This window comes from Ictalurus punctatus, chromosome 17 (assembly GCF_001660625.3).
Source record: "Ictalurus punctatus breed USDA103 chromosome 17, Coco_2.0, whole genome shotgun sequence".
Classification (NCBI taxonomy): domain Eukaryota; kingdom Metazoa; phylum Chordata; class Actinopteri; order Siluriformes; family Ictaluridae; genus Ictalurus; species Ictalurus punctatus.
Genome location: NC_030432.2, coordinates 9,380,073 through 9,402,383, shown reverse-complemented (window position 1 = coordinate 9,402,383; position 22,311 = coordinate 9,380,073). Strand labels below are relative to the sequence as shown.

General features: G+C 37.6%; 2 protein-coding genes across 3 annotated transcripts; one reads left to right on the top strand and one right to left on the bottom strand.

Moving 5' to 3' along the window:
* The first annotated feature begins 48 nt into the window (after positions 1 to 48).
* nherf4a (NHERF family PDZ scaffold protein 4a) lies at positions 49 to 13,072 on the top strand. Of its 2 annotated transcripts, none has more exons than XM_017490465.3 (11): positions 49 to 319; positions 1,704 to 1,731; positions 1,851 to 1,915; positions 2,008 to 2,213; positions 3,705 to 3,909; positions 4,045 to 4,181; positions 4,261 to 4,465; positions 5,271 to 5,467; positions 8,107 to 8,289; positions 8,439 to 8,660; positions 12,644 to 13,072. In XM_017490465.3, the coding sequence occupies exons 1-11, from the start codon at positions 184 to 186 to the stop codon at positions 12,674 to 12,676; spliced, it is 1,617 nt and encodes a 538-aa protein (XP_017345954.1). In that variant the 5' UTR covers positions 49 to 183; the 3' UTR covers positions 12,677 to 13,072. The 2 variants fall into 2 exon arrangements, with proteins under 2 accessions (XP_017345954.1, XP_017345955.1); XM_017490466.2 differs by having other exon boundaries at positions 61 to 291.
* phykpl (5-phosphohydroxy-L-lysine phospho-lyase) lies at positions 12,595 to 22,082 on the bottom strand. Its single transcript, XM_017490467.3, has 12 exons — positions 21,815 to 22,082; positions 19,830 to 19,948; positions 19,337 to 19,496; positions 17,967 to 18,041; positions 17,784 to 17,871; positions 17,590 to 17,706; positions 17,405 to 17,487; positions 16,926 to 17,151; positions 15,496 to 15,650; positions 13,704 to 13,793; positions 13,478 to 13,608; positions 12,595 to 13,295 (listed from the first exon to the last, which is right to left on the bottom strand). Exons 1-12 carry the CDS (start codon positions 21,871 to 21,873, stop codon positions 13,276 to 13,278), a joined length of 1,323 nt encoding a protein of 440 aa, XP_017345956.1. The 5' UTR covers positions 21,874 to 22,082; the 3' UTR covers positions 12,595 to 13,275.
* Between the last annotated feature and the right edge of the window lie 229 nt (positions 22,083 to 22,311).

Sequence of the window (22,311 nt, the reverse complement as noted above, 5' to 3'; positions counted from 1 at the left end):
AAGGTTTAGTTCATTTCTACTGATCCTGTTCATATAAAATAGTTAAAATAGTCTACTTTGATTATTTCAGATGTGATCCTAGGCAACTTTATGTAATAAAAACACTGGGGTTTGTTGATGACTGATTCTGGCCTTGCTATTGTCTCATAAACCTCAGCTTAAATATTAAACTCGAGTGAGTTAATGTGGGGGAGAAAGGCGGAGTTCTGTCTACTGAACAGCCTTCATGCTTCAGGTGTGCACCTTGAACCCTTTCACTGCCTGCAATCCTGTCATCCAGCCAGGACACAAGTAAGCAACACCATGAGATACACCACAGGTACCTGTAACCAGAATTCGTTTATTCTCTTTTCGTTTCAGTTTGATTTGATCATTTTACTGTCTAGGTCAAAAGAAGCGTTTTAAAATCCTACCCATTCGACAATGATTTATTTTTATAAGTATGGATTTTGTGAGTGGTTCATTTTACACCTAATACTTCTGATAGGCTTTTCTATTTTATTATACTAGTGATGGGGTAATATACTTTAGCGAGTAATATTATTTAGTAACTTTAAAAAGGTGCATTTCTTGAACGCGTGTTCACGAATGCGGTATAGAAAATTATCCATAGCTTAACATTCAATGCAAGACTACACTATACATGAATTTAAAATAAAAACAACAACAGATATAACAACCTATTTTTGTCAGTTGGCAGTAATTTTTATTGGTCCTTTTTTTCAAATATTTGCATTAATTTTTTGAAAAATGAGGGTTCATCTATTTAAATATGTATATTTCTAATAAATCCGATCTTTGTATTATGTTAGTATTAAAATGTTCATTTCATTGTAAACACAGATAAACGTCTTCAGATAAAGACTTTGAGTACAGATTGTTGAAATGTTATTTATCATTTAATCAAGAGAATACCGTATGGCGTTATAAAAATCATTTGCATACCATTGTGCTATTTTAAATCTTTACAATTATAAGTTCAATAATTCTCAACATTTTAAGAAACTTGTCTGTAATTAGCTTTGTAATTTAGTTTTGTTCTGAACCAAAAAAAAAGAAAAAAAAGTTTGAGTAGATATGTTATAATATAAATATAAGATAAATTTCCAAGTATCTGAAAAAGGATTGCTGTGACCAAAATTGTCATTTCGACCTGTAGTGTTTTGCCTTGAATAATGTCAATGTTAAAGCTTGATAAACAAATAAAGAATGTTTTAACATGGGGATTTATTTACATTTTTGGTGAACAGTTAAGATTGCTACTATCAAACATGGAAAAGAGTATTCAAACGAGGACCTGAGCTGTCTGCTTATATGAAAGATCCGAACTTAGTGAAAGCCTTAGCAAAGAAATCCTAGCACTATACTTCATCCTCAGAGGTTATAACAGGACAAAACGTGATTAAATGAGAGATGAAATGTGACTAAAATAATGTTCTATGCATTTAATAAATGCAGAATGATTCATATCTTCATTCTTATTTTCAGTAATGCTACATCACGTCAACATTCTCATGTTTTTTTAATATAAATATCTTTCATTTATCTGAGGCTTCAGTAACCAAAATGATAAGTTAATGTTAAACCTCAGCCACACCTGTGGGCAAAATTTAATTTTAGACTACGAATAGACAGTACAAAGTCTTGAATGTATTGACTTACATGGATATTCACTCTTCTTCTTTTTTTCTTTTTTTTAACAGAACCAGGAGATGCAACAGACATGCCACAGTAAGTTTCCCCATCAGTGAACTAACCTTGTGCAGAGTAACTTAATAAATGATCAATTAATTCATGACTGCTCATTGTTAAAATGATTATATATCAACCTACATATTTTCATTTCTAAGGAAGTTCACTTTTAACCCAAAAGAAGGGATTGACAATCCAGTGCTGATGATCTCAGATGACCCAGGTAGATGACATGAAAAGCATGAAGATAAGATCCTAAATGAAAGTATATAATGTATATTACAGTAGTATGAAAAGAAACAAATCTGTCTTCAGAGCCAAACTTGTGTCCACGATTATGCTTGCTGAAGCGAGAGGAGGGACAAGGTTTTGGCTTCAATCTACGGAAAGAGAGTGGCTGCAGGGGTCATGTTGTGCAGCAAGTTGCCCCATGGAGTGCAGCAGAGCGCAGTGGCCTGAGAGATGGAGACCGCATTCTAGAGGTCAATGAAGACTTTGTGGACAACCAAGAGTATTCCAAGGTGAAAACCTAAAAGATGGGCAGTTGCTTGATTACTAGCCTAAATTTCCACCTTATTGCATCCTACACAGCATCCTAGATAAACCAGCAAGATATAGAGATCTTTTTTGTACTAGGAGAGAAATCAATAACGTGTGAAATAATATTAATATAATCATAATTAAATAATGAATAAATATTCGCAAAAGACACTTTTAGTATGTGTCCTTTACAAAGGTGAATGTTGCTTTAAATCTATAAAATAATTAATCTGTAAAATGATAGTGTACCATCAAGGAAAAGTCCACCCTGAAACACATTAAATATGTTTACAGTGAAATGTGATGTGTTTCATGATTCAGATGCTCAGATGCTAATTTGTTGGTTGATGTGGCATGTTTGATATTCCTGTGAGAACACTGCTAGCACAGGGTTAGGGATTTCTGATTTTTTATTATTATTATTTTTTTTTTAAATCTCAAATATAAGGGATAGCAGTCAGGTTTTCCTGTTAACTTATACTAAATACAAAAGAATGTTTCTCATCTCATTATTCAGCATGTTCAATAGGGATGGGCGATATCTTATCGTTTGCGATATACCTGTAGAAATTCTCCCCACAATAAGAATGAGTCAGTACAGTAACAATAAAGCCTAGTTGATGAGGTATTTCTGTGTGTGATGGTCTGCGACCCATTTGCAGCTCATGTGTAGAGCGAAAACAAGTACGGCGGAAGGTGGATGTGAAGCTGAGGAGGAGTTTATCGCTAAACGAGGAGCTACATCTACAATCTGGAACTGATTCGGTTACAGAAAATCAGTTTTAATCTTAGATCAGTAGATCAGTGTTTGTGTTTCTGAGGCGCTCAAGACTGCATGCAGCTGTCACTTGTAGCCAAAAACAGTGGTGCTATAGTATTATATACAGTACTATATTTTATATCGTCACTGATATCATTATCAAAATAGATACCAGAAAATATCATGATATAGTTTTAAGTCCATATTGCCCATCACTAATGTTCAATAATTAATGACAGATCCAGCATAGAAGAAGTAAACACATAAATTGCCAGACTTAGAATTCTAGACAGCAGTGCAGCTACTGCCGAACATAATCAGTGCTACCAGATATTTACAATATTTTAAAAAGGAAATGTGTCATAGCCCTGACTGCATGTAGCTCATTCCCACTAGCACCACTATGAACAGGTAGTCAAATGGCATTGTGGGTACCGTAGGAAACCACTAACCAACATGAAAATAGACCAACATGTCAGTGAAAGGAGTTTAACCTAAAACCTATTTTAAAAAATGTCATCTCAGTATAATTTCAGTACAAAATAAACATTGCATGGCAGTGAAGATCACATGTTAATAATACAGGATAGATGAAAGATGCTAAAGGTACAGAAGACAAGGACAATTCAGTACCTTTTGTTGGCTCAGCATGTATATGCAAAAACCAAAAACCTGTTTTGCTAAATTCAGCCCTGTTTGTCTCTTTTTGAAGGTGGTGCTGAAGGTGCAAGCATCTGGTCTACAGCTGTGTCTGTTGGTCTTGAGCGCTGTGGAATATGAAACAGCTGTGTGTGAAGGAATAGACCTCATGGCTCTGTCCAGGGCGAATCGAGGTGAAGGCTGTGTACGTCCTCGTTTGTGCCACATCAGCAGAGAACCCGGCATTGGCCTGGGACTCAACATCTTCCCCATTGAGGGTACTGTAATTTATTTGTAGATGTGCAGCAGAAAGAATGAATAATGGTAGAGATCAGTCTTAAAACCCACATATGTATACAGATCTGATCTGCCTGAGGGTGTATAGATTAAGCATGCCTTCTATGTGTGTGCAGGTAAGAGAGGAAAGTATTATCTAAGCCCAGTAAGTGAGGGTCCAGCAGAGAGAGCGGGTGTTCAGGCAGAAGATCATCTGCTCTCGATCAATGGTGTTATGGTCTCAAAACTCACGCATTCGGCACTGATGAAAATGGTTGGTTGGCATGGCATTCATAAAGACATTTACCAATTGTATTTGTTTTTGGCTAATTTCTGCTGGGTTTTTTTGTCAGTTTAAAAAGTGTGGCGAATGTGTGACCATTTTGGTGATAGACAGCAGAAGTGAAGAAAGCTACATGCGTCGAAGATTGCCCATTCTGCCCACTTTTGCCAGTACTCATAACCTGCCTCACAGGCCAAAAACCCTACACCTTACTCAGGGACCACAGGGTTATGGATTCCTGTTACGTCAAGAGAAGCTGACTACAGGACACATTGGTGAGACTTTCACAAGCATCACAAAATGACTGCTTCGCTGTGCTTTTATTTAATCTTGTTAAATATGATATTTAATATTTAATGAACAGGGGCATTATCGAGCTGGAACATATTTTGACTAGGCCCCATAGTTGCAGAGAAGGGAAACTGCAATACAACAGCATTCAAAGACATCCTAAAATAATCATTCTTTATTGGTCACATATATATTACAGCACAGTGAAATCCTTTTCTTTGAATACCCCAGCATGTCAGGAAGTTGGGGTCAGAGTGCAGGAGATGATATGGCCATGTTACAGCACCCCTGGAGCAGAGAGGGTTAAGGGCCTTGCTCAAGGGTCCAATAGTGATAGCTTGGCAGTGCTGGGGCTTGGACCCCCAACCTTCCAATCAGTAACCCAGAGCCTTAACCTTCAAGCCACCACTACCCCCTGTTATACAGTTGTGTGCTTCCAACTTTTTGACAACAGTTTCTTTTATTAGAAAAAAAAAAAAAAATCCTAATCCCATGAACAAATTTAGACAAATTCAAATGAAATAAGGAATTCATTTGATTTCATATGCAAGTCATAAGAAAGGGTATGAATTCACCCTTCTGATAGCTCTAACCTTTATATCGTTTCATACAAATTAATTCATCTCCAGTAGTCACTTTATCCTGCTCAGGGTTGTGGTGGATCCAGAAACAATCCTGGGAACACTGGGTATGAGGTGGGAATGCACTCTGGATGGGATGTCTTATGTTTAGTTGTGAATTGACTCTCATTGTGATGAAGTGTATGCTATGCGTTTTGGCTCCCTACAGCTCACCTGCTGCGAGAGGTGGACCCGTGCAGCCCAGCTGAGGCAGCAGGGATGGAGGATGGGGATCTGCTGCTGGCGGTCAATGGAGAGCAGGTGGAAAACTCTGAGCATGAGGACATAGTCAGCAGAATACGGCAAAGCGGTCAGCAGGTCACCCTTACTACCATCTCTATTCACGGCAGAGAATACTACACACAGGTGTGTGTGCACACTCACATTCACACATGCAAATACATACAGTACACACACACACACATACACACACATACACACACACACACACACATATGGGTGGAGTACTACATGTTTTGGGGCTACATTCAATACCATACAAAGAATAGTGGTTTAGTAAGACATTAATATTCTGCTGTTTTCCTGTGATCTTGGTGATGTTTTTCACTATGTTGTTTTGGGACTTAAAATGATAGTTATCTGCAAATCTCGGCTAATTACAAATGTGCTTAAAGGAAAACTCCACCCTGAAACACATTTAAATATGTTTATACTTGGCCAAAAAGTATGTGAACACCTGACAATCAATCACACCCATACATGGGCCTTCCTTAAACTGTTGCTGAAAAGTTAAAAGCACCCAATTGTCTACAACCACAATTTTCCATATTGTCCCCAAAAACAATATGGAAAATGCTAATAGAAACAAAGAGGAGTGATTTGTAAATGTACTTTGACTTGTATTTAAACAAAAAACATAAAGACAAGGCATTTGATGTTTTACCTATCAACTGCATAGTTTTTTTTTTTTTTTGAAGATAAATGTTTATTTTGAAATTGATGCGTGCAACACATTCCAGAAAAGTTGGGATGGGGCAATTTAGGACTAATAGCGATGTGATCAGTTGAAATAAGAAGGTGATGTGAAACAGGCAATCATCTAATCATATCATATAAGGAGCCTCCAAAAAAGGCCTAGTCCTTCAAGAGCAAGGATGGGTCGAGGCTCGCCAATCTGCCAACAGATGTGTCAGCAAGTAATCCAACACTTTGAGAACAACATTCCTCAAAGACAAATCGGTGGGATTTTGCTGCATCCACAGATGCAAGTTAAGTCTTTATTATGCAAAGCAGAAGCCATACATCAGCATTGTCCAGAAGCGCCACCAAGTTCTCTGGGCTCGGTCTCATCTGAGATGGACAGTAGCACAGTGGAATTGTGTTTTGTGGTCAGACAAGTCAACATTTCAAATAGTTTTTGGACAAAACAGCCGTCTCTTGCTGTTCTCCGGGCCAAAGAGGAAAAGGATCATCCAAGCTGTTATCAGCGTCAGGTCCAAAAGCTGTCATGGTATGTAGGTGTGTTCGTGCCCATGGCATGGGTAACTTGCACATCTCTGAGGGCACCATTAATGCAGAAAGATATGTACACATTTTGGAGCAACATATGCTGCCATCCAAATCAGGACAACGCCAAACCACATTCTGCCCGGATTACAAGCGCATGGTTGCGTAAGCAGAGTGCGCAGGTGCTAGCATGGCCTCCCTGCAGTCCTGACCTGTCTCTGATTGAGAATGTGTGGTGCATTATGAAGCGCAAAACAAGGCAACGAAGACCCAGTACAGTTGCACAGCTGAAGAAATTCAGCTGAATTAATATGGATGGATGGGGAAAATTCCACTTGTTAAACTTAACCAACTGGTGTCTTCATAGTTGCAAAAAATAAATTAAATTCACAAAGTAAAACATCAAATAATGTGTCATTAATGCTTTCAATATAGTACAGGGTGAATTTAATTTTCAAATGACTCAAATAATTGGGGTTGTAGATTGTCTTGATCCCTTCACTGGAATTAATGCCCCTTTGCACAAAGTGAACCCCATGAATACATGGTTTGTCGACGTTAGTTTGGAAGAACAAAAGGGGCCTGCACAGAGGCCTTATCTCAACCCTAGTGGACACCTTTGGGATGAACTGGAACACTAACTGCACCCCAGGCCTCCTCACCCAACATCAGTGCCTGACCTCGCTAATGCTCTTGTGACTGAATGAGCACAAATCCTCACAACCACACTCCAAAATCTAGTGGAAAGCCTTGCTAGAAGAGTGGAGGTTATTATAACGGCAAAGGAGGACTAAAACAGGAATGGGGTGTTCAAAAAGCACTTATGGATGTTATGGTTAGGTGTCCACAAACTTAGTGTAAGCCTACATATAGGCCATATAATGAAGTGCTGAGTAATTCTGGTGCAATTGTCTGCTTGTTGTTCCTTTTCCCCATGAGAAGTAAACATTTATATGGTATCTCGATTTCACATGAGACATTGCTTTTGCAGTTACAAAGGTGTTTAATAAGAGGAAACATTTCAAGGTTTTACTGTTAGCTCACTCACCATTTTCCAGTGATGTTTAATGTGATATTAATGAGAAATCCACTGTAGAAGTGGTGGAGACCACAAATTTTGGACTTTACTTGCTGGAGGTCACTTATCCATTTTAGCAGAGTGCCCAGATGAGGAGGTGGGAGAGCTGGACTAAAGCACTGCTGTATCGCTCTGTTTAGGTAGAGATGAAGCAAGGGCTAAATCCCGCTGGTACCATTATCAGCATGTAGTTGTACGTCATTGTGGGAAATGTAGGGAACCATTAACCACAGTGAAAGTAGACCAATAAATAATGAGAGAGGTCTAAACTAAAAAAAGGTCAAATTAAAGATTTCATAACAGAATAAATATTGGCTACCAGTGAATATCATGTTTATTATAAAGATTAATATACAAATTTAGCTTAAAGCTGAAATCAAACAGCTATAGTATGTGGAATCTGTGTGCATTGTGATGTTTGTGGATTAAAGGCATTAATTTCCTCATTTGCCCTTTACAGCTGGGTCTTTCACCACTGATATTTTATGAAGAATACATTCCACAAAGAGAGCGTTTCTCCACAAACACTCTACCATCCAACAACCTGCCACGTCCTCGACTGTGTACCCTTCACAGAGAGGACACAGGATTCGGCTTCAAGCTGGCTTGCAGCCAGAATGAGTGTAGAGTCTACGTTGTCCAGGTTCTCATCTGTTTTCTTGGAAAGTTTTATCTATATACAAGCATTAAAAGATTAGTCATATCACAATCACATCAAATTAGATTTCTCCAATGAATCACTGATCATTTCCAAATGCTGATGGAGATTGACACCTTGCATTTATCTGCTAGGTGGAAGCTGGGCATGCTGGAGAGAGAGCAGGGCTGCGGGAGGGGGATGTGATTGTGGAAGTGAATGGGCAGAATGTGGAGCATGAGAATTTTGAAAAGGTGGTGACACTAATCAAGAAAGGAGGCACATCACTCATGCTGCTCGTGGTAGACAAGGATGGGTTTGAGAAACTCAGTACAAGTGTACCGATCACTCCGGATGTGAGCTTGCACAGCACACAGGTGAGAAAATGTACTCATGTCATTTCACCCATAGAGAAGCCCTCAAATATGTATGAGTAATGGAACAGTAACTCAGCGATTTAGGGGGAGATAGAGTATTCAAAAACAAATAGTAAAAACTTAAACTGGGTCCTGTAAGGGCGAATGCAAAGACTGCAAAACCAAGGTGATGCAGCCTCTTTTTATAGTGCCGTGGAATAATCTCACAAGTGACTGAAAGAAGCCTAACTGGTGCCAAAATACTAGGGCTGCACGAGTATTTTTATCACGATTATTCGTTGATTTTAGGGACAACATTTTTATTGCACTTTCACATTTAAATAAACAGACCGCTGCTTTCACCTCCATGTTGTGCTACATTCCTGCTAATGTACATATCTTTGCATGAAATTAGACTGGTCCATAAAGTGCATCATCTTGTAGAAGCAAAATATAAATACAATTGTACCCAAAATATAGGATAAGTACAAATAAAAATGCTATCAACCAAATGAAATTATGACATCTAATATAACAATATGCAACCAGATGAAAAACAACTCCGGCGTATGCAGAAAAGGCAGTAACAGTGTTTACAAGAGGAGAGACGCAGCCAAATCACCCAACAGAGTGACGCAAGTCATTTTGAACCCAGAAGTTAGCATCACACCGGTTCCCTTGACAAAAACGCAATAGGATTTTCCCATAGGCTTTTGGATTATTTCAAAAAAATAAGCTTTGTGATCAACAAAAGTTTACAATACCAACATGTTTTGTCCATCAACATAATTTTCACAAATGAGAGAGTGACAAGGCAGGAGAGGGAGAGAGCGAGAGGGCGGGAGAGAGCGAGAGGGCGGGAGAGGGAGACCGCAAGAGAGTGAGATAGCGGGAGAGCGAGAGAGCGAGATGGCGGGGGAGGGAGAGAGTGAGAGGGCGGGAAAGGGAGACCATGAGAGAGTGAGAGGGCGGGACAGCGAGAGGGTGGGGGAAGGGAGAGAGTGAGAGGGCGGGAAAGGGAGACCATGAGAGAGTGAGAGGGTGGGACAGCGAGAGGGTGGGGGAGGGAGACAGTGAGAGGTGGGGAAAGGGCGACCATGAGAGAGTGAGAGGGTGGGACAGCGAGAGGGTGGGGGAGGGAGAGAGTGAGAGGGGGGGGGAAGGGCGACCATGAGAGAGTGAGAGGGTGGGACAGCGAGAGAGTGAGAGGGCGCGGGAGGGAGAGTGAGAGGGCGGGAAAGGGAGACCATGAGAGAGTGAGACACACAGAGACCGTAGAAGGGCGGGAGAGGGAGACCGCGAGAGAGTGAGAGGGCGGGAGAGGGCAGGGATCAACTGTAACAATTACTTTTAGGATCACAGTCAAAAATTTTGGAGCACAGTTTAAGTTTTTTTTATTTATTTTTGTTTGTTTTTTAGAGATGGTAACATTAATGTGCCACAATATAATGCACAAGTACACATGAGAAAACTTGAGCTCATCAATTATGACAGAATTTAGGAACATAGTGTGAGCCATGACAAATTAATTTACCTTCTGATAAACTAAATGTAATATTTTCAGTTAATTTTACAGACTGTATGCAAAAAAACAACCACCGTTAACCTGTTCCACCTTGTAAACAAATACAATAAACCTCAATGTTCAGTCTTTGAATTCTGCTCCTCTTAAAAATAAATAAAGCTACACGATTAGCCATTTTCCACTGTCATGGTTCTGGCTGGAGTCAGTTCTCAAACTACTCTGTGTCTATTGTGTAGATATCTGAATAATCTCATACAGGATGTGATTGGGTGAGTTAATTTACCCGTTAGATGCAAAGAGCTTTAGTTTAATGGTGTTCATTAGGGATGCACCAATCAGGATTTTTACAGCCGATACCGATCCAGATACCAGTCTTTTTTTTGTTTAAGCTTTAATCAGGAGATCTGTCATAAACAGTTAAATGTAAGCTCTCTGCTCATGGTCACTGTTAATTGAATTAAAATAATAGCAATGAGAAATACTTTGGTTAATTGCTAAATAAACAAGCATAATATATTTATTTTTAAATATCTTAAAACAATAAAGAGTCTTAATTAAAAGTAGACTAACACAAGCATGATCCATATTAGGAAAAAGGCTAATAGCCTTCTAAAGAAATAGCGAATTAAGCTTAATGTCAAATTGATATTAAATGCAACCCATAGTAATTAAACATTATTTCATATATTTCATATATTTTAATTTTATAAAGTTATTATAATATCCATTTTGTGTTAAATGATTTATTTATAACTAAGCACATTTTCTGTCTTTACATTCTATTAGATTTTTTGTTTGTTTGTTTCAGTTGTTCCTTTTAGTCAGGTTTCCCAGTACAATGTTGCCATGTCTGCTGATAATAGTGTTTTTTGGGGGATTAAATCAAAACATGAAATGTGGAATTAAATCAAAACATGAAATGTGGAATTGACTTTTCTGGTAATATCTGGCAACTGTGAGTTTAAATAAAGTGAATACACTGTCTGTTAGAGTTGGTGAAGAGAGTGAAGGGAGAGCGGTAGTGTACTGTATGTTTACAGACTGAACAGTTGCTAACTTGAGTATGATTGGTGAGGAATTCTTTAATAAATAAGTTTTAATTAAACCCCCCTTGTAGCGTTAGCATTATTATTAATTTACTCTGCCCAACGTCGCTGTGTTTACACGAGCAGGTCACAGTCGCAGGTTTGGGTCATTTTGCGGGATCAATAAAAGATGGCAGTTGGTGATATCGGCAAGTTGAGAGACACAGATGATGTACAGTTTTACTCTTCATCATAATGGCTTGTCTACAGTATTTCCACACTTGTTCAGTTGACTGAGGAGATGAAAAGCAGTGTGAAAGTAACTGTTGCTTGGTGTAGATGCATTTTGCACTTCCTGTAGTTTTTATTCCGATTGTATATACAACTCCAAACAGGTCACTCGCACCGGTGCGAATAAATATTTATTCACAGTTACACAAAATACTTTTCAGTCACAAATGCGAGTGAAATGGTCGCACTGTAGAGCCCGGAGTTTATCTGCAAAGTTTTTTCCTATTCAGCGTGATGACGTTTAATGTCCCCGACAACCTCTGTAGTGCCATTTAGCAGCATGTTAGTGTCATGATTTCCCCACACGCAAGCAAAGCTGGCAGCTCGAGCGCTAAAATGCTAACTCGTTTCCGGGTTTTGGCACTACAAAATGACGTTATCCCAGCGCCGCTCTATGGTGACTGGCTGTAAGTATAAGAAGCGCTGATTTAATCTACAGCAGAGTTTTCTATTAGCGGAGGATGAACTTTAAATGTCAGTAGCACAATCGATCATGTTCATGTAATCGTGGGCAGTCAAAATTGTAATCGCGATCGATATTCGCTTAATTGTACAGCCCTACAAAATACAACAACTAAATGAGTTGAAATAAAAGAAATTACTTACTTTATGAAAGTTGATTATCTGAGCTCGTAATTGAGTAAAACACCAAGATTCTTCACCCATGGTTTGGTCTAACATATTGTCGCTACGTTTTTAAGAGTTTAAGCTATTTAATAAAATTGTAGTAGATTTGGATGGGCCAAAGAGAATGAGATCTGATTTTGTTTCATTTAAGTGAAGAAAAATATTCACCATCCAGGTTTTAATATTCTCATTGCACTCACTGAGGCAACAATAAAAATAGACATGTTTTCCAATAATATTTAATAAAAGGATAGGCCTTAATATACAAGGTGTTCAAAAAATCAGGAACCAATGGGAACATGTTGAGCGAAATAAAAAATCATGATACAGCAGCTGACAAAAATATTTAGAGGGTAAAAGGTGAACATGTAGAGCATAAGTTATAAATAATAAATACAAACTTAAGTCTCATAGGTTCCTGACTTTTCAGACACTCTGTAGAGGGACACTACAATTAATGGTAGCAACAAATGAATAGACAAACACAGCACCTACTTAATTTTTATTGGCTTATTTATACAATTCTTTTCTTGCAGGTTCCAGATTCAACACAAGACAATTTTGTATAAATAGTTGTGAACTTACTAATAAATCATAATTCATAAATGTGACTAATGTATATATGATTAAGACTAATAAACTGATACACACATTACAAGATGACATGAATGATTAAAATCATTAAAAAATAATACACACTTTATTATTGTTAATATACCAAATTCCATGATGTCCATGAGTCAGTTTCTGTGTTAGTTTAAACAGTGTAAATCTCCAGACTCCATTAAAAGGGAATACAAAATATATATGAAATATTTGGTTAAAGAAAATTACTCAAATCACTCCCTGTTCAGGTTTTGCTATTATTTCTGCACATCATACTTCATATATGCTTGTATGTATATTATAAATGATACACATATTTAGATTTACATATGTATATAGTAAACAAGTGTTTTAATTTGGGTAGTGTCCGTCCTTATTTCATTTTATATATCCTCTGTTTGTTTATTGAGGAATAAAGATTTTCTTTTTAAATGTTGTTAATGGTTAGACATTTTCACCAAAGTTTTCATGTAATATAAAATGTACAAATGGAACATAAAAATACACTTAATTACTTTCTTTAATATTTCTACTAACCATGGTTGTTTCTGCTGTCCAGGTCTTAAAGGTTGCCTTCAATTTCTGTAAATGTCCCAAAGTTTATTGTTTTGAATAATAAATTAATAATATATTTACTTTGAGCAATATTTTGTAAAATGGTAAAAAAAAAAAATCATATAAAATATATTGCATTAGATCATATTTATGTATCATATTAAAATTTTAATTTAATTGGTACGTCAGATCAAAACTGAGTTCCTCACCTGTAAGAATGTGATCAATTTGTTCAATGACCCTTTCAGCATCCTGCATACTGAAACACATAGGGGGTTTAAATTTGATGACGTTCTCCCATGGTCCATCTACGCTCAAGCATATGTGTTTCTCTTTCAGTCTGGGGAAATAGAATGACAAAATTGTTTTAGATCAAGGTCAGTCTTGAGTGAACATTAATAATGTTAACAGCTTCTTTGTCTTGATATTTCTCACCTCCTAACAAGAAGTGCTGTTTCTCCTGTGGCTGGTGTTAAAACCTCTCTATCTTTAACCAGTTCAAAGCCCACAAAGAGACCTACACCACTGTGGAGGATATAAGGACATTTTTAAGCAAAACACAATGTTCTGTCAAATAGCATGATAATGTCTTCTGGTTTTAGAGGACACTCAGGTTTGAGAGGATGTATATATTTATTAATAAACATTAGCTGAGCACAAATTATTACAATGTGATTTGAGCCTTAATATGCATGATACTGTACAGTACAGTAAATATTCACCCCTTGAACAAAATAGCCCATAATAATTCAGTTGGGATATGGGTATATACAGGGCCCTCCACTAATATTGGCACCTTGGTAAATGTGAGCAAACAAGGCTGTGAAAAATTCTTTGTTTAACCTTTTGATCTTTTTTTTTTTTAAAAATTCACAAAAATACTCTGCTCTCATGGATATGGAAAACATTTGCAAACAAAACCGGTTTATATCTTGAATAAAGCTGTGCAGCAATTATTGGTACAACTATGAATTCATATGAGAAAAATATATTTGAAGTATATTCCCATTGATATTCAAATTTTTTTTAGTACACCTGGGTGCCTAGGAACAGGAACTTGTTCAACCGTGACTTTTTCACACGGGTATAAATATGAGACACATGAATATTTTTTCATATAAATATGAAACACAGGCCAAATTCCCTTAGCCATTCATAACAATGGGTTAGATGAAGGAATAGAGCTGTGATGTGCAGCAAAAGGTTGTTGAGCTTCACAAAATGGGAGGCGGCTATAAGAAAATAGCACAAGCATTGAAAATTCCCATTTCCACCATCAGAACAATAATTAAGACGTTCCAGTCAACTGGAAATGTTATGAATCAACCTGGAATTGGACGTGTGTCTATACTGTCTCAATGCACTGTGAAGAGGATGGTTCAAGTTGCCAAAAAATCTCCAAGCTGGAGAATTGCAGAAGTTAGTTGCATCTTGGGGTCAGAAAGTCTCCAAAATTACAATCCGAAGTCACCTACATCACCACAAATTGTTTGGAAGGGTTTCAAGAAAAAAAGCTTCTACTCTCATACAAACTCAAGCATCTTCAGTTTGCCAGACACTACTGGAAATTCAAATGGGATCGGGTTCTATGGTCAGATGAAACCAAAATAGAGCTTTTTGGCAATAAACACCAGAGGTGGTTTTTGCACACCCAGAGAGGTAGCCATATGGAAAAGTACCTCATGCTCATGGTTAAATATGGTGGTGGTTCTTTGATATTTTGGGGCTGCTTTATGCCAGAGGACCTGGACATTGTGTTAGGATACATGGCATCATGGAATCAATTATGAACAGATATTAAATGAAAACCTGACTGCCTCTGCCAGAAAGCTTAAAATGGGCCGTGGTTGGATCTTCCAAAAGGACAATGATTAAAAACATCAAAATCAACACAAAAAATGGTTTACTGACAACAAAGTCAAGGTCCTGCCATGGCCATCCCAGTCCCCTGGCTTGAAACCCATAGAAAACCTGTGGGGTGAACTGAAGAGAGTCCATCAGCATTTGCAGGATACCAAACTTGTGGAAAATGTCTGGTATGGAGACATTGGCTACAAAATGGATGTAGCCAAATACATGACAATCCTACAAGAAACCCTGTTCAATTGTGCAAGACACTTGAGACTTATGCACGATGCTATATATGTCTTGTAGACAATGATACATAGTGATAGCATATCTCCAAAAAATCACCTCAGGGATTGCATTATTGGTCACATATACTCACCGCACATCTCCAATAATTGGGTGTGTAGCCTGGAGCTCTCGGAGGAGCTTCATCAAATGATTTCCAACACGAACTGCATTACTTCTCAGGTCCTCTTTCTCAATCACATCTAGTACTGCGAGGCCAATTGCACAGGACACTGGGTTTCCACCAAACTGCATTGAAAATAGAGTCAAATAGATAGATACATAGGTAATATATACCTACAGTGTTGTGAAAAATGTATTTGCCTGATTTCTTCTGTTTTTGTGTGTATCTCATGCTACATATTATTAGATCTTCAAACGAAATACAACATAAAACAAAGGCAACCTGAGTAAACAAAATACAGTTTTTATTTATTTATTTTATTGAAGCAAAAAAAAAAAAAGTTACCAACACCCATCACCCATGTGAAAAACTAATTGCCCCCTTAAACTTAAAATCTTAACTTTTAACGGGAATAACTGCAACCAAACGCTTCCGATACCTGGATATCAGTCTTTCACAGTGTTGTGGTGGAATTTTGGCCCACTCTTCTTTGCAGAATTGCTCTAGTTCAGCCACACTGGAGGGTATTTGAGCATGAGATTCCACAGCAGCAAAATTGGTTCAAGTCACTTTTAGGCCACTACAAAACTTTAATTTTGTCATTCAGAGGTAGACTTACTCTTATGCTTTGGATCATTGTCTTACTGCATAATCCATTTGTACTTGAGTTTCAACCTACGGACTGAAGACCGGACATTCTCCTTGAGATTTTCTGGTAGAGAGCAGAATTCATGTTTCTCTCAATTATTGTAAGATACCCAGGCCCTGAAGCAGCAAAGCAGACCGACACTATCACACTTCCACCACCATGCTTGACCATAGGTATGATGTTCCTTTTGTGGATTTCTGTGTTTGGATTATGCCAGATGTAACAGAACCCCTGTCTTCCAAACAGTTATTATTTCTGGAATTTATTATAATTTTGGCATAGTGTTTTACTGGGTAAGACCTTTTAACTAACTTCATGCTGTTAAAAAAAGTTATATTTAAGTGCTGATTTGATTGAACAGGGTTTGCAGTAATCAGACCCGGTTGTGTCTAGTCCAGCTGAACCCCATTATGAATGCAGCTTCATATATTTGGGGAATTATTAACTGCAGGAGCAAATACATTTTTCACACAGTTGGTATTAGATAACTTTGTTGCTTCAATAATCATTTATCATTAATAATCAGTTATCATTTAAAAACTGTATTTTGTGTTTACTCAGGTTGCCTTTGTTTTATCTTAGATTTTGTTTTAATTTCTGAAACAATTTAGTATGAGATGTACACAAAAACAGAAAAATAAATTTCACAGAACTGTATATAATATAAAGTATGGCTCTGGCAACTTGCTTATTGAAAATTCTGCTCGATTTCCAGAGCAATACAAGATGAAACAACATAAAGGCATCTCACAGTGTTGAAATATTCGACTCCATTGCTCGTAAAGGCACCAGCTATCTCCTCTGTGGTAACCACACATGCCAAAGGATGCCCGTTGCCCATTGGTTTACCCATAGTCACAATGTCAGGGCAGAAATCGTCACCTTGGAGTTGAAAAGCCCAGAAGTGGCTTCCCACACGGCCAAAGCCTGTCTGAATTTCATCAGCTACAAAAATACCTCCTGCAGCACGGATATACCTGTAATAATGCATTTATTTGCCCAGTTACTTCAATCAGCACTTCCCAAGAATTATAATTTACTATATTCTGAGTGGGAATATAGTAGCAGTGTAGAATACACTTCAGAAATAAAATATTCTGAAATTCCTCAATAACAAAAGCAAGCATTAAATATCCTGATATCATATGTCAAATTACTGTCACATGTGTACTGTATGGTCATGTGAAATAAAGATTCATGACATTACAAAACAAAATACAAAACACCTACTGTGCAACTTTTTGAAAGTATCCAGGTGGCAAGATGATATGTCCAGCAACACTGGGTAAGGACTCTACAAAGAAAGATGAAATCTATATGCAATAAAAAAAAAAAAAAGATACAAATTTTAATACACACTGCCAGAAAAATCTTTGTGCCTTCTTAGAGAAATCTTTAAACACAATACCGCGTACCTTGCGTCCTCTCTTATGTACTTCATCAATAAGATTCCTCACAGTATCTGCATAGGCTTCTGCTGGGTTGGGATGATCTGCACGGTAAAGACCTCTGTAGGTATCAGGGATTGGTGCCTGTATGAATCAAACCAGTTTAAATTGTAGCTAAGAACAATGTAGAAAATTCTGTGTTGTTTGTGTTTCTTACTCACCACATGAACCCACTCTTTTTGGCCTGACAGCTTACGGAACTTGTAAGGACTTATGTCAATAAGACTGGTAAGATGGCCATGATATGCACTTCATAGGAGGAAAATGGCAACACGGACTCAATCACATGAAAAACAAGGGTATCTGTTTAACTATTTTGACCATATAATATTTAAAGTTCTTACTGGTCTAGAACTATAACATCCTCGTGTTGGGTAAACTGACGGGCCAGCCGCAGGGCAAGATCATTAGCTTCTGAGCTACAGAAACAGAGATATTTAAATCTGTTACCATGTTGTGGTTCTCCATATGCTGTACAATGACATTCACTAAAATAAAATCTGTAGCACTACAATAAAACTACGGTATTTACAACCCCAATTCTGAAAAAGTTGGGACAGTATGGAAAATGCTAATATAAACAAAGAGGAGCGATTTGTAAATATACATTGACTTGTATTTAAACAAAAACATATAAAAGACATGGTATTTGATGTTTTACCTAATCAACTGCAAATTTTTTATTTTTTATTTTTTTTTGAAGATAAACGTCTATTTTGAAATTGATGCATGCAACATGTTCCAAAAAAGTTGGGACGGGGCAATTTAGGACTAATGGCAAAATAAGAAGGTGATGTGAAACAGGTGAGGTAATCGTCTAATCATAGCATATAAGGAGCCTCCAAAAAAAGGCCTAGTCCTTCAAGAGCAAGGATGGGTCGAGGCTCGCCAATCTGCCAACAGATGTGTCAGCAAGTAATCCAACACTTTGAGAACAACATTCCCCAAAGACAAATCGGTAGGGTTTTGGACATTACACCTTGTTCTCTGGGCCAAAGAGGAAAAGGACCATCCAAGCTGTTATCAGCGTCAGGTCCAAAAGCCAGCGTCTATCATGGTACAGGGGTGTGTCAGTGCCAATGGCATGGGTAACTTGCATATCTATGTGGGCATCATTAATGTAGAAAGACATGTACACATTTTGGAGCAACATATGCTGCCATCCAGATCAGGACAACGCCAAACCACATTCTGCTCGGATTACAAGTGCATGGTTGCATAAGCAGAGAGTGCGGGTGCTAGCATGGCCTGCCTGCAGTCCTGACCTGTCTCTGATTGAGAATGTGTGGTGCATTATGAAGCCCAAAATAAGGCAACAAAAGCCCTGTACAGTTGCATAACTGAAGAAATGCATAATGAACGAATGAGGGAAAATACCACTTGCTAAACTTAACCAACTGGTGTCTTCAGTCCGAAACACTTAATAAGTGTTATTAAAAAGAAAAGGTGATTTTACACACTGGCAAACAGTTGACTGTCCCAACTTTTTTGGCATGTGTTGCAGTTATCAGATTTTAAATGAGTGTATATTTCCAAAATAAATTAAATTCAGAAGGTAAGACATCAAATAATGTGTTAATAATGTACTGTCAATATAGTACAGAGTGAACTGAATTTTCAGATGACTTTTTTTGTTGTTTTTTTTGCATTTTCCATACTGTCCCAACTTTTTCAGAATTAGGGTTGTAGTTCTCAATTGAACAAAGACTCTTACCCTGAGTTGACAAAGTAGAAGACACATAGCTTCTTGGGTAGAGTGGCTGCAAGGCGGTTTGCGTACTGGATTATATTATCATGGAGAAACCTGGTGTTTGCATTAAGAACCTCCATTTGAGTTGCTGCAGCCTGAGTGATGCTGGGGTGACAGTGACCCACTGCAAGATGCACATCATAACATCCAAATCATGTTCTTTTTACATAAATGCATGGGTTCTCAAACTTGTTCAACCCTCTAACCAATAAAATGCATTCCATGAACCCCCCCAGCATAGGTTTTTATGAACATAATCTAATTATTCAAACATTATGTTCATTTTTTAAGTTTGCACAACAACCTTTTGCCTATTACTGAACTTTGCACCAACAGATAGTCCAATTATTTATACAGGATTGTTACTGTGGACCTTTGGATTAATCCAATTAAGTTCAAGTGACTGGATAAACAGATTGATACCTATAAAGTATTGATAAAGTACATTTACACATACCGTGCTGCACATTGCTAATGCAGTCCAAGTACTGTGTCCCATTCTCATCATATAAATACTGTCCTTGTGCTCTCACTATTTTCACTGGGTCATGAGAGAAAAAGAGTCTGCATGACTGCCTGTAATGACAATGGAAATCATGAGTAGGGTGTTGTTCAGGACAGGTTCATAAATGCAACTGTGATAAAGATAGCTTGTGTTTAGGATCCTGCTGGGTCTAAATCCAAAGTGCAGTTACGCTGAATATAAAAAGTCTATACACCCCTGTTAAAATGGCAGGTTTTTGTGAAGTAAAAGAATGACACTAAGATAAGTCATGTCAGATCTTTTCCCAGCTTTAACATGAAATTGCAAAGTACACAAATAAAGTGAAAAACAATCAGAAACTTTTTTTTAGGGAAAAAATAATAAAATTACCAGAACCTAGTTGCATAAGTCTGCACACCCCTAAACTAATACTTTGTTGAAACATCTTTAGATTTTTATTACACCACTTTTTGTCTCTATCTGCATGAGACATCTTGACTTATATAGCTGCAATCCTTTCTAACGCTTTCTTGTAAAAACATTCTAAATGAATCAAATTCAAAGGCATCTCCTGTGCACAGACCACTTCAGGTCACCCCACTTTTGGTGAAACCATTCCTTTGTTGATTTGGTTATATGCTTTGAGCCACTGTCATGCTGAAAGATGAAATTCCTATTCATCTTCAGCTTACTAGCAGACACCTGAAGGTTTTGCACTAAAATTGACTGGTATTTGTAGCTATAAAATCCCCTGTTCTGGCTGAAGAAAAGCAGCCTTAAAGCATGCTGACACCACCTTGCTTCACTGCGAGTATGTTCTTTTGTTGATGTGCTTTTTTCTTGCACCAAACATACCTTTTGGAATTGTTCATCAGACCATAAGACATTTAGCCACTAAATGGATTTGGGTGATTTAGTTGAGCTTGGATGTTTTTGTGAAAAATGGCTTGTCTAATCACATTACCCCATAGCCTAGACATGTGAAGAATTGTCATATGCAGAGAGTAATCAGAACTTGTCAGAAATGATAGCTCCTATAATGTTGTCATAGGTCTCTTGTTTTTAGCCTCACCCTCCCTGGTCATTTTTTGTCTTTGTCCATTTATAAATTTTGGAGGAATGTCCTATGCTTTGTGATGTCACTGTGGTGCCGCATTTTCTCCACTTGTTGATGGCCTTCACAGTGTTCCATGGTACATCTAATGTTTTGAATATTATTTTATTCCCCTCTCCTGATTGATACCTTTTGACAAGTGAGATACCGTACATGCCCTGTAAGCACTTTGCAGAACATGGCCTCAGCAGTCAGATGAAACCAAGGAGATGTGAAGAAAATCCTACAAAAACAGCTGGTCTTTATCTGGGGTTAATTAGAATAATTTCATTGATGATAGTTGATATAGTAGTAGATATAGATGATAATTACTTTTGAACATGAGACTGAATGTGATTGGTCCATTCTGAACACAGCCACATCCCCATTATAAAAGGCTGTGCACATTTATAAAATAAGGTTATTGTAACTTCTTTATTTTTCCCTAAAATGTTTAGGATTTTACCACTTAATTTTTAGATGTTGTAATTTCACACTGTGTTGGAAAACGTTCTGAAATTATTTCTCTTGGTTCCATTTTTTACTCCACAAAAACCTTCCATTTTAACAGTTGTGTGTAGACCTTTTTTAATATCTAGTCGTTTAATATAAGACTATTTACACTATCACAATATGCTGCCTATAATTTTCTGCTGAAGGAATTTGCTGATGAAAATCACATTCATAAAGAAGACAATATAGCACAAAATACTTGTGGTATTGTTTCACATATGTCGTTTCTTAAGTACTACAAATGCGTGCTGAGACAGTTGTTCAAGGCAGGACAAACTGTTACACTCTATATTAATCGTGGTAACTACACAACTCCGCCAAAGAGTAACAAAAAGATTTCTACCAGACATACCCAATCAGCTTTTTGCGCATTTTCAAAGTGTTTTCCTTGGGGAAGAGTTCCAACGCCATTACAGCGATTCCACACAAGTTCTCTTCTCCTGCACCGAGTCTCCTACACAGTCAGCAAATGTGGCTTGGGCTGCGACCGAAATCGCGTATAGTGACAGTCACTCTGCATTGCCCGTTAAACAGTACGTACTAATCAGTTTGTGTGTGTAGTATGAATACAATCCCGGACAGACTACATTCGCCATATTAACATTACCATGTGATCTTTGACGTCATCATAAACGCTAAAATCTTAAAAGGACCAACAGATTAAAGTAACCGCAGTAACAACAAAACTGAATTAGTTAACTGAATTAGTAATGTAATGTGTGCGGGGTTAACAGGTAAATTCATTACTGTTATCTTTGCCGGCTGTTAGCTAAGGCATGATGGAGTTCACAAAAAAGGTTTTAAATGCTGTGACAACTGTTTTCTTGTAATTGAAAGTATAGGAATGTA

Bases quoted from the DNA above. Each gene is read 5' to 3' on its own strand.
- nherf4a (XM_017490465.3), top strand. From the start codon at position 184: ATGTGGGGGAGAAAGGCGGAGTTCTGTCTACTGAACAGCCTTCATGCT. The intron at 1,732-1,850 runs GTAAGTTTCCCC...TTCATTTCTAAG, and splicing joins GATGCAACAGACATGCCACA to GAAGTTCACTTTTAACCCAA. The intron at 8,661-12,643 runs GTGAGAAAATGT...CTTTTCTTGCAG, and splicing joins TGAGCTTGCACAGCACACAG to GTTCCAGATTCAACACAAGA.
- phykpl (XM_017490467.3), bottom strand. From the start codon at position 21,873: ATGGCGTTGGAACTCTTCCCCAAGGAAAACACTTTGAAAATGCGCAAA. The intron at 19,949-21,814 runs GTATGTCTGGTA...TTGTCATTACAG, and splicing joins ATGCGCAAAAAGCTGATTGG to GCAGTCATGCAGACTCTTTT. The intron at 15,651-16,925 runs GTGAGATGCCTT...TTTTCAATGCAG, and splicing joins GAGTCGAATATTTCAACACT to TTTGGTGGAAACCCAGTGTC.